Raw genomic sequence first — 13877 nt, forward strand, 5'->3', positions numbered from 1 at the left:
CGGACTATCCGCGCCGTGTCCAAGATTATAATTATTATTATTATTCAGCCTATATACGTCCCATTGCTGGGCACAGGCCTCCTCACGAGCGCGAGAGGGCTTGGGCTATAGTCCCCACGCTAGCCCAATGCGTATTGGGGACTTCACATACACCTTTGAATTTCTTCGCAGATGTATGCAGGTTTCCTCACGATGTTTTCCTTCACCGAAAAGCGACTGGTAAATATCAAATGATATTTTGTACATAAGTTCCGAAAAACTCATTGGTATGAGCCGAGGTTTGAACCCGCGACCTCCGGATTGCAAGTCGCACGCTCTTACCGCTAGGCCAGCAGCGCTCCTTCTTCTTCTAGACTTATATCGACCGGGATATGAATCGTGATTATTTTACTTTTTGTATTGTTTTCGAGCTCCCGATATTTCGACGCAATTACATGCATCTTGTTCAAGGGTTGTTGCGTCGAAATATCGGGAGCTCGAAAATAATACAAAAGGTAATAATCACGGTTCATATTCCGGTCGATATAAGTCTAGCGAAGTTATGATTTATAAAGCACATTTGGAGTTTTTATGCTCAAATATCAGAAAAGAGTTTATAGAAAGCAGATTCAGGACTGACATCTGTCATAATTCAAGTAATGCAATAAATAAACAAAGTTATAATAATTTTTTCACCACACCAGCTTGGAAAGGCTTACTTTGCACTTCAAAAACTGATAGCAAAGTTGCATTTTATTCACAAGTGAGGCTAAGTAATTAAATGCAAATTCTGAGTTGTTTTCTTATGTTGGCTGGTAGAAGTGGTAGAATTGACTTTTAAATGATGATTTTGGATGATAAATATTAAATAACATTCATTTGAATTTGATTTTTGTTTGATATTTTACATTTAATATTTGCTTTGGGTTGGTGTGGTGAAAAATTTTGTGTTTCACTCGGGGGCAAATTTTGTTTAACCCTCGTGCTTTAAAACCCTCGCTACGTTCAAGATTCCATTTTTCGAACCATTCGCTACGCTCGTGGTTCAATTTTGGAATCTTTCGGTTGCTCGGGTATCAATATCAGCACGAGCGGTTAAACAACAACTTTGCACCCTTGTAAAACAAATATAAAAATTTTACCTTCCAATAAAATTATTATTATGTTTCCTATCCACATCGGATATCTTCATTCATTGAGAGAGTAACGCGATCGTTGACCAATGATGCCGCTAGCGTCTATGTAGTCGCTCCGCCCCACGCCGTGACGTAGTTCCGCTTCCACTTCCTGCGAACCGTTGCTCGCTTCCCGCTACTCGCCACCGCCATGTCATTGTTGAGGAGTAGTACCGTCGGCATAAAAGTAGCCTAGTAGCCTGCCAGGAAGGCATTACTCAGATATCCGATGTGGATAGGAAACATAATAATAATTTTATTGGAAGGTAAAATTTTTATATTATGTGTTCCGTACTCCACATCGGATATCTTCATTGAGACCTGTTTATTATCTCCTGGTGGCGAGTTAGCGGGCGCGCAAGCGATAGGGCTACACCTACTGTCATAGAACTCAGAGAAAGAATAAATATGTATACACCATATTGCAACCCATGAAATCACAGTGACTCGTTATAATGTGAATTACAGGAAATTGAGAATTGAAATTGTAATCTCAGGTTCGAATCTGACGTTAAACTGGTTTAAGAGAATTCTCATTCGAAATCGCATCCGATCCGCAGAATCTCGGCGAGTCATGTTCCCAATTAACATAAGCGAAAATATCGCTAAGTGAATAGCTTTCCAGCCAATTTAGTTATTAAGTACATCGTGGATCAAAAGCAATCGTAGGCGAGGCCGGCTTGGATGAGACTGTGGCTGAAAGAAATAAGCGAAGTGTCCCCTAACATTTTGTGTAATTCTCGCAAGGTGACGGACCCAGACTACCTACTGATACTTTATTCCGGAGCTTCTAAGAGTTCAGTCGGTAAGACACGTTATCTGGTTTAGAGCCGAATTTCGGACACAAAATAATAGCGTTAAAGTTATCTATGTAATTGCCCGGGCTACAGTGTAGTAGAGTAAGGTCATTGACCCTGCGGCCTGATGCTAACAGCAAAAGTGCGGCAGCTATTCTATCGTACTTCTTCTAACGTACCTAACGTTGTAGGGCTATTTAAATTAGGGCAAGTAGATGTCTCGCGTCCCAAGCTGGTGCTTTGGGAGGCGCTGGTCTCGCTATTAATGGCGTTGGAAGAAGGCATAGTGTCCGATAGTGGTTCATACACAGCACTTGTGAGAGGCTTATGAACGAGTATCGTTCTGAAAGCTAACATGGATAATAGAAATAGACGTCTGAGATAGCTCGCTACTTCACTGGATAGAGGTACCTGGCAGTTGATCTTATTTTTGATGCACCATAAAGACCGTTTCTACATTGTGGCCGTACATGCAGCCTAGACAAGGGGACGATCTAGGGGCTCCCGTTACTGTTTTCTATACAAACACAGTACCGGAATCGGGAATATCCGGTTCTTCCATATTAGTGAGACAGTGACAGTTGCGTTTCGTTCGCTACGTAGCGTTAGACCTTGGCATGTTATATGCATGCGCCAGTCACGCCAGTAGCGGATGTCACTCCTGATCTCGCCAGCTCGGTGTTGGAGCGTCCTATCTGACAGGAGTTACGCCTCATTCTTAAGGTCGTTGACTCGTAAGGGAGGGCGGTCTGACGTTGTGTTCACTAGGACCGCCAGTAAATTGCAAGCTTACCACAGCTGCTTTAAGACTCCTTATCACGCCGTCGCAGTACACAGACTAGGCTGGGAGGTGGAGACATCCATGCCAAGTCTCACAGGCAGCTGTCAAAGGTCGTGGTAGCAGTTCAATGAGTCTGTTAAGAAATACCGTGGCACAGTGCGAGGGCTCTCGAAAGCGGAGGCCGGCCAACAAGGCGCCTGTCAGGTGAAGACAGTCTCAGCGGCTGCTGGGCGCAGCTGCCACTCGGGCGCGCAGTGACTTCTTGATAAACCGTCGCCCTCGGGGGTTGTACCGACCTGGCAAGTAGCAAGCAACCAGCGCGACCTGTAGACGATCTGCTGGCATCAGCAGTTTTTTGCGACAGCCGTAGTAACGGAAGGGATGTAGTGTCGCCGTCGTTTTATGTATACTGTACCGGTGCGGTTGTATGTTTACACTTCTGTCGTCAGCGCTGCAGATGCGGCCCGTTAACGGTTACTCTTCGCTGAAAGGGCCTTACCTCGTACATTGTCTACCAATATTGGAGATTGTAACGGACTGTTTGCATAAGATGAGGAAGAAAGTGGTGCGAGGCTTTCGGCAGCTCCGTGTTGTTGGGGACTGCCAAGGCTTCACCTTCCTCCATGAACTAAAGTTTGCGAATTTGAGACTGAACAGAAGGCATTGAGTCTCATTTCTGCGAGAAACTCTGCAGCAAGGCAGGCCTGTATGTCGTGAAAAAGAAAACTTTCAATCGGTGTGTTGTGCCGCGTGTCCCACGTGATGTCTAGGAGCGTGATGGTCTAATTCGCTTTATCCGAAGAGACACCCTATATCGAGTTAGTATAGGGCATCGAGTTAGTAGCATGCTTTTAAGGAAATCGAACTGATGAAATCAAGTCTAAAATCGATTTTGGCGCTTTGCGTAACAAAACTGTTTCGATAAAGTCGAATACAGACAGATGGAAACTGCTGGAGTCCTCCTGGCCCCTTTCTCTTAGCACCGGAAACTCAAGCTTGTTCAGGCGCAGCGGGTTTATTTGTCCCATTTTGTTTATTATGGCTTTTCGCACGAGTTCGTCTTTGTAAGACGGAACTTAAGCTGGAGAGCGCGAGCAAGCAGAGATAATTATGTGAAGTCTGCAGACCTTTTCGATGCCTTTCACCTCGGTTTCGAGCGGTCGCACAGGGCCTTGTCGCTAGCTGTTCTCCGGTCGGACCACTCCATGGCCTCGAGAAGTCGTAGGAACTTCGAAGCGACACAGCGAAGTCGATCAGCACCTTTATGAAGCCCGGGAACACGACGTATTTTCCTCTGAGTATCGACATATCTTACCGCTTTCAACTCCGGGCAGTCGAGCCGCGCTAGGACGGGGCTCTTTACGACCTTGTCTGCCGTCGCCGGAGGATTCTTTAACCGAAACCAAGACTTAGCGGTTAGGCTTAGCGGTCTGTTCGTGCTGTACCATACCATACCTATACCTGCACCATAGCTATAGGCGCCTGCGTACCTCAATGGAACCATGTGGACAGGACAAAACTGATACTGTGGCGCCCAGCGAGCAAGGGACGACATCGTCGTAGTTGCAGCATCGGCGTGATTGTGGCAACCGCCGCCGCTCGGGAGGCGCCGGTGCGTGAAGCTAGGGGCGCCATCGTGGCGGCCGGGGGGGGGGGGGGCACCGGTGCCTGAGGCCGGGCGGCTCATGGCGGCCGCCACTGGTTCGGGAAGCGCTGGTGCGTGAGGCGAGGACCCATAGTGGCGGCCCGCTCTAGAGGCGTTGTCGCGTGAGGCGGGCGGCTCCATCGTGGCGGCCGCCGCCACCGGCTCGGGAGGCGCCGGTGCGTGAGGCGAGAGGCGCCATCGTGGCGGCCAGCTCGGGAGGCACCGGTGCATGAGGCGGTCGCCGTCTGGCTGGCTGGTCTGGGAGGCACTGCTGTGAGGCGAGAGGCGCCATCGTGGCGGCCAGCTCGAGAGGCGCCAGTGCGCAGGTGGTGGTGCCATCGTGGCGGGCGGCATCATCGTGGCGGGCAGCGCCATTGTGGCAGCCGCCGCCGCCGCGTCGATGCGTAATGCGAGAGGCGCCATCGTGGCGGCCAGCTCGGGGGGCAGGCGGCGTCATCGAGCGGGCGGCGCCATCATGGCGGCCACCGTCGCCAGGCTCAGGTGCGAGAGGCGCCGTCGTGGCGGCCAGCTCGACAGGCGCCGGTGCGCGTGACGGACGTTACCGGCACGGGAGGCGCCGATGGCTAGGCTCGTAGCTGCACACATCATCACGGCGACGCTGTTGCCCTCGGCGGTGCCATCGTGGTGGCCACCACCGGCGCGTAGGTCACCAGCGACGTCATGACGGGCGGCAACCAACGCGGCGATCGTCGCTGTACTCGTAGCATTTCCACTGCTTACACGTAACTTACCTTCCTTCCGCTAGAGCAGTCGGGACGCAGAAGCGGTCCGCCTTCACCTTGGCGCGATCCACCCGCGATGCGCCCGCAGCTGCAGGAGCGGGCGTGTGACGTCTCGCAGAGCCACGCGGATCTCTCGGAGTCCCGCTGGACTGGAAGCGTCCGCACCGCAACTGCAGCAATAGGAGCGGGCGTGTAACGTCTCGCGGAGTCCCGCGGACTGGAGGCGTCCGCACCGTGACTGCAGCAACAGGAGCGGGCCTGTGACGTCTCTTGGAGTCCCGCGGACTGGAGGCGTCCGCACCGCGACTGCAGCAACAGGCGTGTGACGCCTCTCGGAGTCCCGCGGACTGGAGGCGTCCGCACCGCGACTGCAGCAACAGGAGCGGGCGTGTGACGTCTCTCGGAGTCCCGCGGACTGGAGGCGTCCGCACCGCGACTGCAGCAACAGGAGCGGGCGTGTGACGTCTCTCGGAGTCCCGCGGACTGGAGGCGTCCGCACCGCGACTGCAGCAACAGGCGTGTGACGCCTCTCGGAGTCCCGCGGACTGGAGGCGTCCGCACCGCGACTGCAGCAACAGGAGCGGGCGTGTGACGTCTCTCGGAGTCCCGCGGACTGGAGGCGTCCGCACCGCGACTGCAGCAACAGGAGCGGGCGTGTGACGTCTCTCGGAGTCCCGCGGACTGGAGGCGTCCGCACCGCGACTGCAGCAACAGGAGCGGGCGTGTGACGTCTCTCGGAGTCCCGCGGACTGGAGGCGTCCGCACCGCGACTGCACGCACCGCGACTGCAGCAACAGGAGCGGGCGCAGTAACAGGAGCGGTGTCCACCGTGGCCCGCAGCGTCGCGGTGTCTCGGAGTCACCTTGGACGACAGCAGAAGACGCGGCGCGCGCGGGCGGGGGCGGGCGCCGGGCCCGCGCCCCCGCGCCGGGGGACGGGGCGCCCCGGTCGCGCCGCAACTAACAACACGAGGTACTCCCAGGCTACTGCCTGAGAACCCTCCGCGAGTGACGAAGTAACTTCTAGAATATCTTAAACTGGCTCACCGGATGGTTCGAGACAATCCAAACCTCCTTATCAGCGAAGCGCGGCACCCGGCAGCGGCGCGCGCAGGCCGTCCGCCGCCGCGCCGCCCGGGCGCCGCCGCCGCCGCCGCAGGCACGATGACCGCGCGTTCCCTCTCCGATGCGGAGCGACTTGTTACCACTTGTTAACAAAAACCACTGACGCACTTCCTACTTCGATCTCGAAAATGCGAGTTATCGGTAACGATTTTAGCAGCATGGAATGTGAAAATTAATTTAGCAAGAAAAAAGTGGGTAGAATCGAAAAGCACCGTTCGATGGCTTCGATCGCGAGACCGCCAAAAGACTAATAGTGGCGATCATAAATCGCCACTATTAGTCTAATAGTGGTGAATAGTGGTGTCCATATCTCACTATTTTAATCGACCGAGCTTTGGATCGGAAATGTTAAAGCACCATGCTGCAAAAATATACGCAAAAAATATTTGCGGACCATCGGTCAAGACGGTCGACGAAACAATGACATGGCGGTGGCGAGTAGCGGGAAGCGAGCAACGGTTCGCAGGAAGTGGAAGCGGAACTACGTCACGGCGTGGGGCGGAGCGACTACATAGACGCTAGCGGCATCATTGGTCAACGATCGCGTTACTCTCTCAATGAATGAAGATATCCGATGTGGAGTACGGAACACATAATAACTATTGAACCGAGAGTAATTATGACTACAAGTATAATTTAAAAAAAAAACAAACGTTATGTAGATACAAATTTTATAAGTATAACTTACAAAATCAATACATTTTTATCAAGTACATCCGTCTGCTCGTTTGCCTCGTCCTACATCATAAAAAAATGTAATAAAAAAGGCGACCTTTTATGTTGCGCCGTCGCAATGAAACGGTATTATTTAAAGACTTACCTCCTTAATAAACGCGCTACAAGCCTCAATTAGCTAATAATCGTTTGTCTTTATCTGTCATTATGACTTATGTATTTTTAAGAAAGGGATAAAACATAATTTGACTAAATCAGGCCCATAAAGTTTTACGAATAAGAGGGTTACGACATACCAACGACCATTTAATTAATGCAACTATTTTCATCGCTTTTTGCAGACTTGTCCTGAAAAATTTTCTTTACTTTTTTTTTCCTTTTTTTTCTTTTTAGAACCAAAAAGACTTGCGTAGCATGCTTACTGCCAGTACAAGCTCTTCCACATCTGCCAACACTGTCGAAGGGGCCGGTTTCATCACGAAGAGCGAATTTCAAGAGATATTTCCCGATGGGTATCAAGAGACGGATTATTTGCCTAAACCTAAGGAGGTCTGGGCCATGGGTAAAGGTAAGCATCGCGATTTATAATATCCCCTCAAAAGTAGCCGACTATAATCACATGATTTACTTGAGCCCATTACTTGATTTTATTGTTTTAGAAATGTTCAAGGATGCAGCACGCGCCGAAGGCAAATTGAATTTGTCAACTTGGCTGGAATGGCAAAGGAACCCGCAGAATACAGTGAAAGTCGAGCACTCGACCGACACCCAGGTTTTGACGTCCCTGCTGCAGTACAGTGACGCGAAGAGATTTGATTTGCCGCCTTCTACACAGAATCCCAGTAAGTTATCATTTAATTGCCAAATGCGTTTTCATCATCTGAATCTTGCTTTATTCACACTTCCTATTTCAAAAGTATCCTCTATGGAGTATCTGGGGGCACGGTAGTGCCCCCGCCAAGACGAGCAAAGAGAAGCGCAAGGGCACTACCTACCTTTTCCCGAAGCGCTTCGTCGTTTTTTTAAACCCTCATAACTTGGGTTTTGATTATACCAGATACTTACTTTTATGTTGATCGCTATCAAAACTTAAAATCATAACGCTTGACTTAGTAAATATGATTATTTATCCTTACTCGTATGTTCACTTTTAATTTTTAGCATTTAGCACACAGAATTTGGCAACACAAAATTTCTCTACACCCACCCCAGAAAAACCTAAACCGCCTAAAAAAACTAAAAAAGCTCCAGTGATCAAGTCCCCTGTAAAGAGATGCGGCGGTGACATTAGAGCTCTTTTCAGCACAGCCACCAAATCTACCAAGAATTACACTAAATTAATAAATGATCTGGGCATTCAAAATGACGGAAGTATTCCAACTAGCTTGATCAACTTACTGGTGGACCTAAGGTTAGATAATGAAGTAGTGCGGAACTGCTTAATTTGTCAGAACATATGCGATTGTACCTTCATTGAAAATATAAGGAAGCACCGGAAAAAAGTTACAAAACCCCTCTTTTTAACCAACCTAATATTGCCAGATATCAATTTGATTGACGACTTGGATGCAGAGACGCTTATGGCGCGAGAGAAAACTATTAATAATAGTCAAGACTTATTTGAAGATTACAAAGACAGCACGTATATGGAAGTTAAGAACAATTGCAGTAATTTTGATTTAGAATTCGATTTTGGCTCGCCCGATAAAATTGCTAACTCAGATGACAAAGTTGCTGAATCCGTTGAAAATACTGACAAAAATTTTGATCTGGGTGATATTGAGGAAATATTCGCTGATAGTAGTCCCGAAGAAGCCATTATTAAAGAAGCAGAAGCTAAAAATGACAGTGATCCGAAGGAAGCTTTGGGTTTCTTTGGATTAGACAGTATTGAAGACATTTTTGGTGAATCTGATGAAAGCAGATTAGAAGCGTTACATGCAAAAGAAAATAAAACGGAAATCAATGAAAATAATAATCACGTTATAGATCAAGTTGATAAGTTCAAAGTGCAAGTAACCGAATCGGAAATCGTGTGTCCAGTTAGTCCGTCAATTTTATCAGGACAGATGAAGACGTCAAAGAAACCCGAAACATCACCCACGTCGCCAATACTTTGCACTCAGGTTCGTAAATTTCAGCTGAGTACAAAAAGAAATCAGCCAACGAGTTCCACACCATTAGGAAATGCTAAGAGACAGTTGATACCTCCTACTACAAGTACTAGTAGCAACGTTGATCCTATGATATACAATAAATCAGATTTCAATGTAAATAGTAAATCAGTGACAGATACAACAAATAAGAGCATGTTTACGATAACGCAGCTTGTCGAAATGATCAATAATAAAACTGATCGTTCAATAACTCAAGCGAATATTTCCAAAACTTTAGAAGAACCTAAAGTAATGGAAGAGGATGATAGAAGTACATCACCTATTCTCTTAACACAAGCTGTCAGAAAGAGAACTGCACAGAGTTTAAATAATTCAATTAAAAGTAATAATTCTGTTATACTTGATAAAAAGGCGGAAAGCCTGATTGTTCTTGATAGTGATAGGAGCAGTGATTCAAATGAAGCTACTCAAATGTATGATATCGAAGACTTAAAAAATTACTCTGAAATCAACGAATCAAAGATTAAAGAACCTTTTAGAAGTCCTTTAAGTAACAAACGAAAGTTATCTGAAGATGATGACGTGACTTTAAATGCTTCACCATATTTTAATAAACGTCAAAAATTTGAGAATCATGAAAAACCGCTTACACTGCAAGAGAAAGTGCTTGCTGCTCTCAATCGATCCCAAAAACCAGACAATCATGACAGTAGTGTGAACTTTATGTTTTCTCAAAAAGAAAACGAGAATCCTCAAGAAAATATTATAAGCCCTAAAGATGAAGTTGATAAAGAAAAGTATGTAAATAGAATGAATTTAGAAATGCTTCAAGCTTTCAGACGGGATAGTCAAGTAAAGAATCCTAAGCGGTTGTTCGAAGATAGTCGGATAAGAAAAGTGTCTTTGCAGAGGAGGAGACCATTGAGTGATAGTGATGATGATTTTGTCAATGACGACAGGAGAAGTCAGAGGCCGGTGGTTAGCAGGGACAGTCACAAGTCAACTACAAATCATAAAGTGAGAAAAGTAAGTAGCTCTTGTTAATGTTTTGAATGTGATCCATTCAGTCGTATTAAATATATTAACTAGACCTTGGATTGAAGTGAATTTAGTGGGATTTAAATCAATTTTAAAGGATAATCACGCACATATACTTTTAAAATTCAGATTTGAAAAATTATTGTACATTACAAAGCTAAATCTAGTATCCAGTTAATCGTCACTTTGAACCTCGCATAGGTATTTACCTAGTGCGAGTTTTTTGTGTATTTTCATAATTCACATAACTGTCATGATGGACTTTTTTAACCTTTCTGAGTCCTTGACTTTTAGTGAAACATTTTTGTTTGGTTATTTTAATATTAATTATGGTTTCTGTTTCCAGAAGAAAGCAGGAAATTCGTTCCTAGAAATAGAGGCGGAGGAATCAGACGACGCGTCGGGCAGCGACGACGAGCATTCAGACGACAGTGTCGGCAGCATCGTCGACTTCATCTGCGACGAGCCCGTGTCGCATTCGGACATACAGGCGCACTACATGAGAGCTGTCACGTGTGTATCATTGTTTACCTTACTAGACCTACGATAATTCGTTCCTAGAGATAGTGGCGGAGAAATCAGACGACGCGTCGGGCAGCGACGACGAGCATTCAGACGACAGTGTTGGCAGCATCGTCGACTTCATCTGCGACGAGCCCGTGTCGCACTCGGACATACAGGCGCACTACATGAGATCTGTGACGTATGTCCAGCTACTGAAATTACCTTATACCTATAGACTAAGCTCTCCAATCTCTATACAAACTGGTCTTCCGAAAACGGAAGGCATTGCGCTGACAGTTATTTCTTCATAAATATACCCCGGGCACCCCGGCCCCAGCTTATAATATTTACCTAATACAGGATTTTTCGCTATTAAACAAATTGACTAATGAAAATTTTATACGTCAAACCTTCTGCGCGGTATTACAATATCTGGCGTTCTCAAACTGCGCGCTGTACAGATGAATCGCTCGCGGCGTGGGATTATTTTTGAGCTCTAGTCACGCTTTTTCAAACAACGAAACTGGTTACTAGAATTACTGTAGGTACTATATTTTCTATTTTGGTAAAGCGTATTCTTAATTGGTTTCGTTTTATTGCAGGGGTACTGTGAATGGTGCATTCAAAATTCCTGAACTACCCACAAGGTTTAAAAGGGAGGAGATATTCTCGCAATTTGTCGAAGAGGACTCCTATGAAATGGTAAGCGAGGCGTTTTCGGACGTGTATCCCAATAGTATATTCCGTCACAAGAAAGCAGTGGGGGATGAAAAAAATATTAGCAGCCAAGATAAAAGTATTTTTTCACATCTGTTCTGTTCTAGCTAGGGCACTAATTTTTACTTTTTAGCAGAGTATTTTTTATCTTAAATAAACGTGAATAATTTCCTCATAGGTGATCTCATGTAAAAAGCAGTATGTGTCACATGGTAGCAAAATTATTTCCACCTTGGCCGTCAACCGTTCCCTCACTACGCTCAGAATCCTATTTGAGAATCACTTCGTTCAGGATTCAATAAATATGTCATTTTGCTCCCTTGTGTCATTCACACTCGCTTGTTAGTAGGTAGGGTGAGACAGATAATGATATGACCCAATTCGTCAGTTTGGTTTGCTATTGCATGTGGCATTCATTCATTCATGTGATTTTCATACTATCAATATGGAAAGTAAAAATCCACAGGCATGTTACTTTTTGTTTTTTTACAGGATAGCTTCTGCGTCGATTCCCACATCGGATTAACCCAAGTCAACGACGTGTCCGAGTTAGAATTAGCCGAAATAATTCTCGAAGAGAGAAAAGCTAAGAAGCAATCCAAACCACCCAAGCGCCAAGTCGATACAACCACCAATGGCGATAGTCCTTTAGTAATACGCAAAAAGAAAAGTGCCATAAGGCAGATACAGAGTGACTCTGATGATAGTAGTTAGGAGTAGAACTTAAGTTCAGCTGGACTGAACCGTTTTTAACTGTGATATAACTTAATACTTCAGTGTATACATACTCTAATAATTTTTATTGATTTTGAAATGTATAGATACCTACTAGATCCATTTATTAGACTTGTAAATTGTGATTTTATTTCGTTTCGATCGATGTTTTTGAATTTGTATTCAGAACAAAACAAATTCAACCCTATTTCAAATAGCACTAGTTTTAAATTCAGCTGTCACATGGGGTTTACTAACGAATGGGCCAAAAACGTCTCCCAAAGTATCACATCCCAAACTATGTTTCCCAAATTATCATTTCCCAAAAAAATGTTTGGCAAAACAACTTATCGCAAATGTTCAGTTAGCAATAGTCTTTTTTGGCAAGTTATTGTTTAGCAAATAATTACTTGGACAAGTTTCATTTTACCAAATATTATTTAGTCAAATGTATCATTAAGCATAACTTACATGTCCCAAAATATTGCATGGCATACAATTTACATACCAACAGAGAGCTTAGGAGGCTGCAGAAAATGTAACGTCAAAAAAAAAACATTCTTACTGCCAAAAATATGTAGTAAACTCCAATTTAATGTAAAATGATAACTAGATTTGTTACATCTTGTTATTCTATTAAAGCAAATAACACCAAAGTAATCATTGTAACCCAAAAATAGTAAATAACCACCAATATTTAAACCACATTTTAGTTTAAAATGTCATGCAAATTTTTTACATCTCGTTATACTATTAAATTAATTAATCCACTTCGATGACCTTTTTCTGGTACATAGTATTTCGTTTCTGTAAGGATCGCAGTTCTAACCTAACCTAACCCACTTTTCTAATAGCATTTCGATTCTGTGAGGGTCACAGTTCTAACCTAACCTAACCCACTTTTCTGATAGCAGTTCCGTTTTGTGAGAATCGCAGTTCAAACCTAACCCAACCCACCCAAATTACGTAGAATTTAACGTACCGATATTAACATAACAAAAAGTACAAATTTAAATAGAGATGCCTATTTGTCAAATTTGCAAAGTGACAATTTTGACCAAACATCTTTTTGGAATATAATATTAGACAATAAAAAACGTTTGCTAAATAAGTTTTTGTCCTAATAACATTTGACAAAGTAAAATCATGCCAAATGATAATTTGACCAAATAAATTAAGTATATGCGAAGTGTGACTTTGCTAAAGGTTCCTTTGGGAAATGAAACTATTGCGATAAGTTTGTTGGGAAGTGAAATTTGGCGAAATGTATTTGGCCCAAACGAAAGTACACCGTCACATGGTATTTAAAGTGGCATCAGGAGGGCAAATGGCCTCGACTGTTTAATTAAGCTAATGTATGAATAATTAAAATTGTAATAACGATTTCGAATAATTCTGCAGATAATTTAATGACTTTATAAATAATCATGTTGATAAAGACGTGAGAATAAAAGTTCTTGTTTTTATTTAATTATTTATTGATAAATTCAATGAGGGAGTCAACTTGGGAATACAGTGTTTTCATGTACAAACAATAGGCGTTTATTTATGACAGTATATATACGAATCAGTATTATAATTTTATTATTGCTTTCCTTGACAACCGAATTATGGGCACAGCAAAACATTTTTACTTAAATAACAACGTCGTCATCTGCAAAAATATCTGCACTCTTATCGCGTAAATTATCTCTTGACACCAATATTATGTTGACATTTAAATAGCTACTAACGCATATACATTTTTCTAGTGATAAACTGATATACGTACTGAATTAGAATGTGCCGTTGCTATATAATTTTAGCTCACATGCCGTGCTCTGACTAGCCAAAGTCTTGGCTAGGCCGCCAGCCGGCCTAGCCAAGGT

The 13877-nt window shown here is 44.6% G+C and overlaps 1 protein-coding gene across 1 annotated transcript in view; it reads left to right on the top strand.

Moving 5' to 3' along the window:
* The window catches only part of LOC134664410 (uncharacterized), a 44832-nt gene extending 31357 nt beyond the window's left edge, over positions 1 to 13475 (top strand). The window contains exons 13-18 of the mRNA XM_063521036.1: positions 7313 to 7487; positions 7579 to 7761; positions 8081 to 10062; positions 10421 to 10587; positions 11181 to 11280; positions 11788 to 13475. Of these exons, the coding sequence (XP_063377106.1) occupies positions 7313 to 7487; positions 7579 to 7761; positions 8081 to 10062; positions 10421 to 10587; positions 11181 to 11280; positions 11788 to 12009 (2829 nt within the window). The 3' untranslated portion in view covers positions 12010 to 13475. The remainder of the gene's footprint in view (positions 1 to 7312; positions 7488 to 7578; positions 7762 to 8080; positions 10063 to 10420; positions 10588 to 11180; positions 11281 to 11787) is intronic.
* Positions 13476 to 13877: the final 402 nt, after the last annotated feature.

The sequence above is a fragment of the Cydia fagiglandana genome, chromosome 5 (assembly GCF_963556715.1).
Source record: "Cydia fagiglandana chromosome 5, ilCydFagi1.1, whole genome shotgun sequence".
Taxonomy (NCBI): domain Eukaryota; kingdom Metazoa; phylum Arthropoda; class Insecta; order Lepidoptera; family Tortricidae; genus Cydia; species Cydia fagiglandana.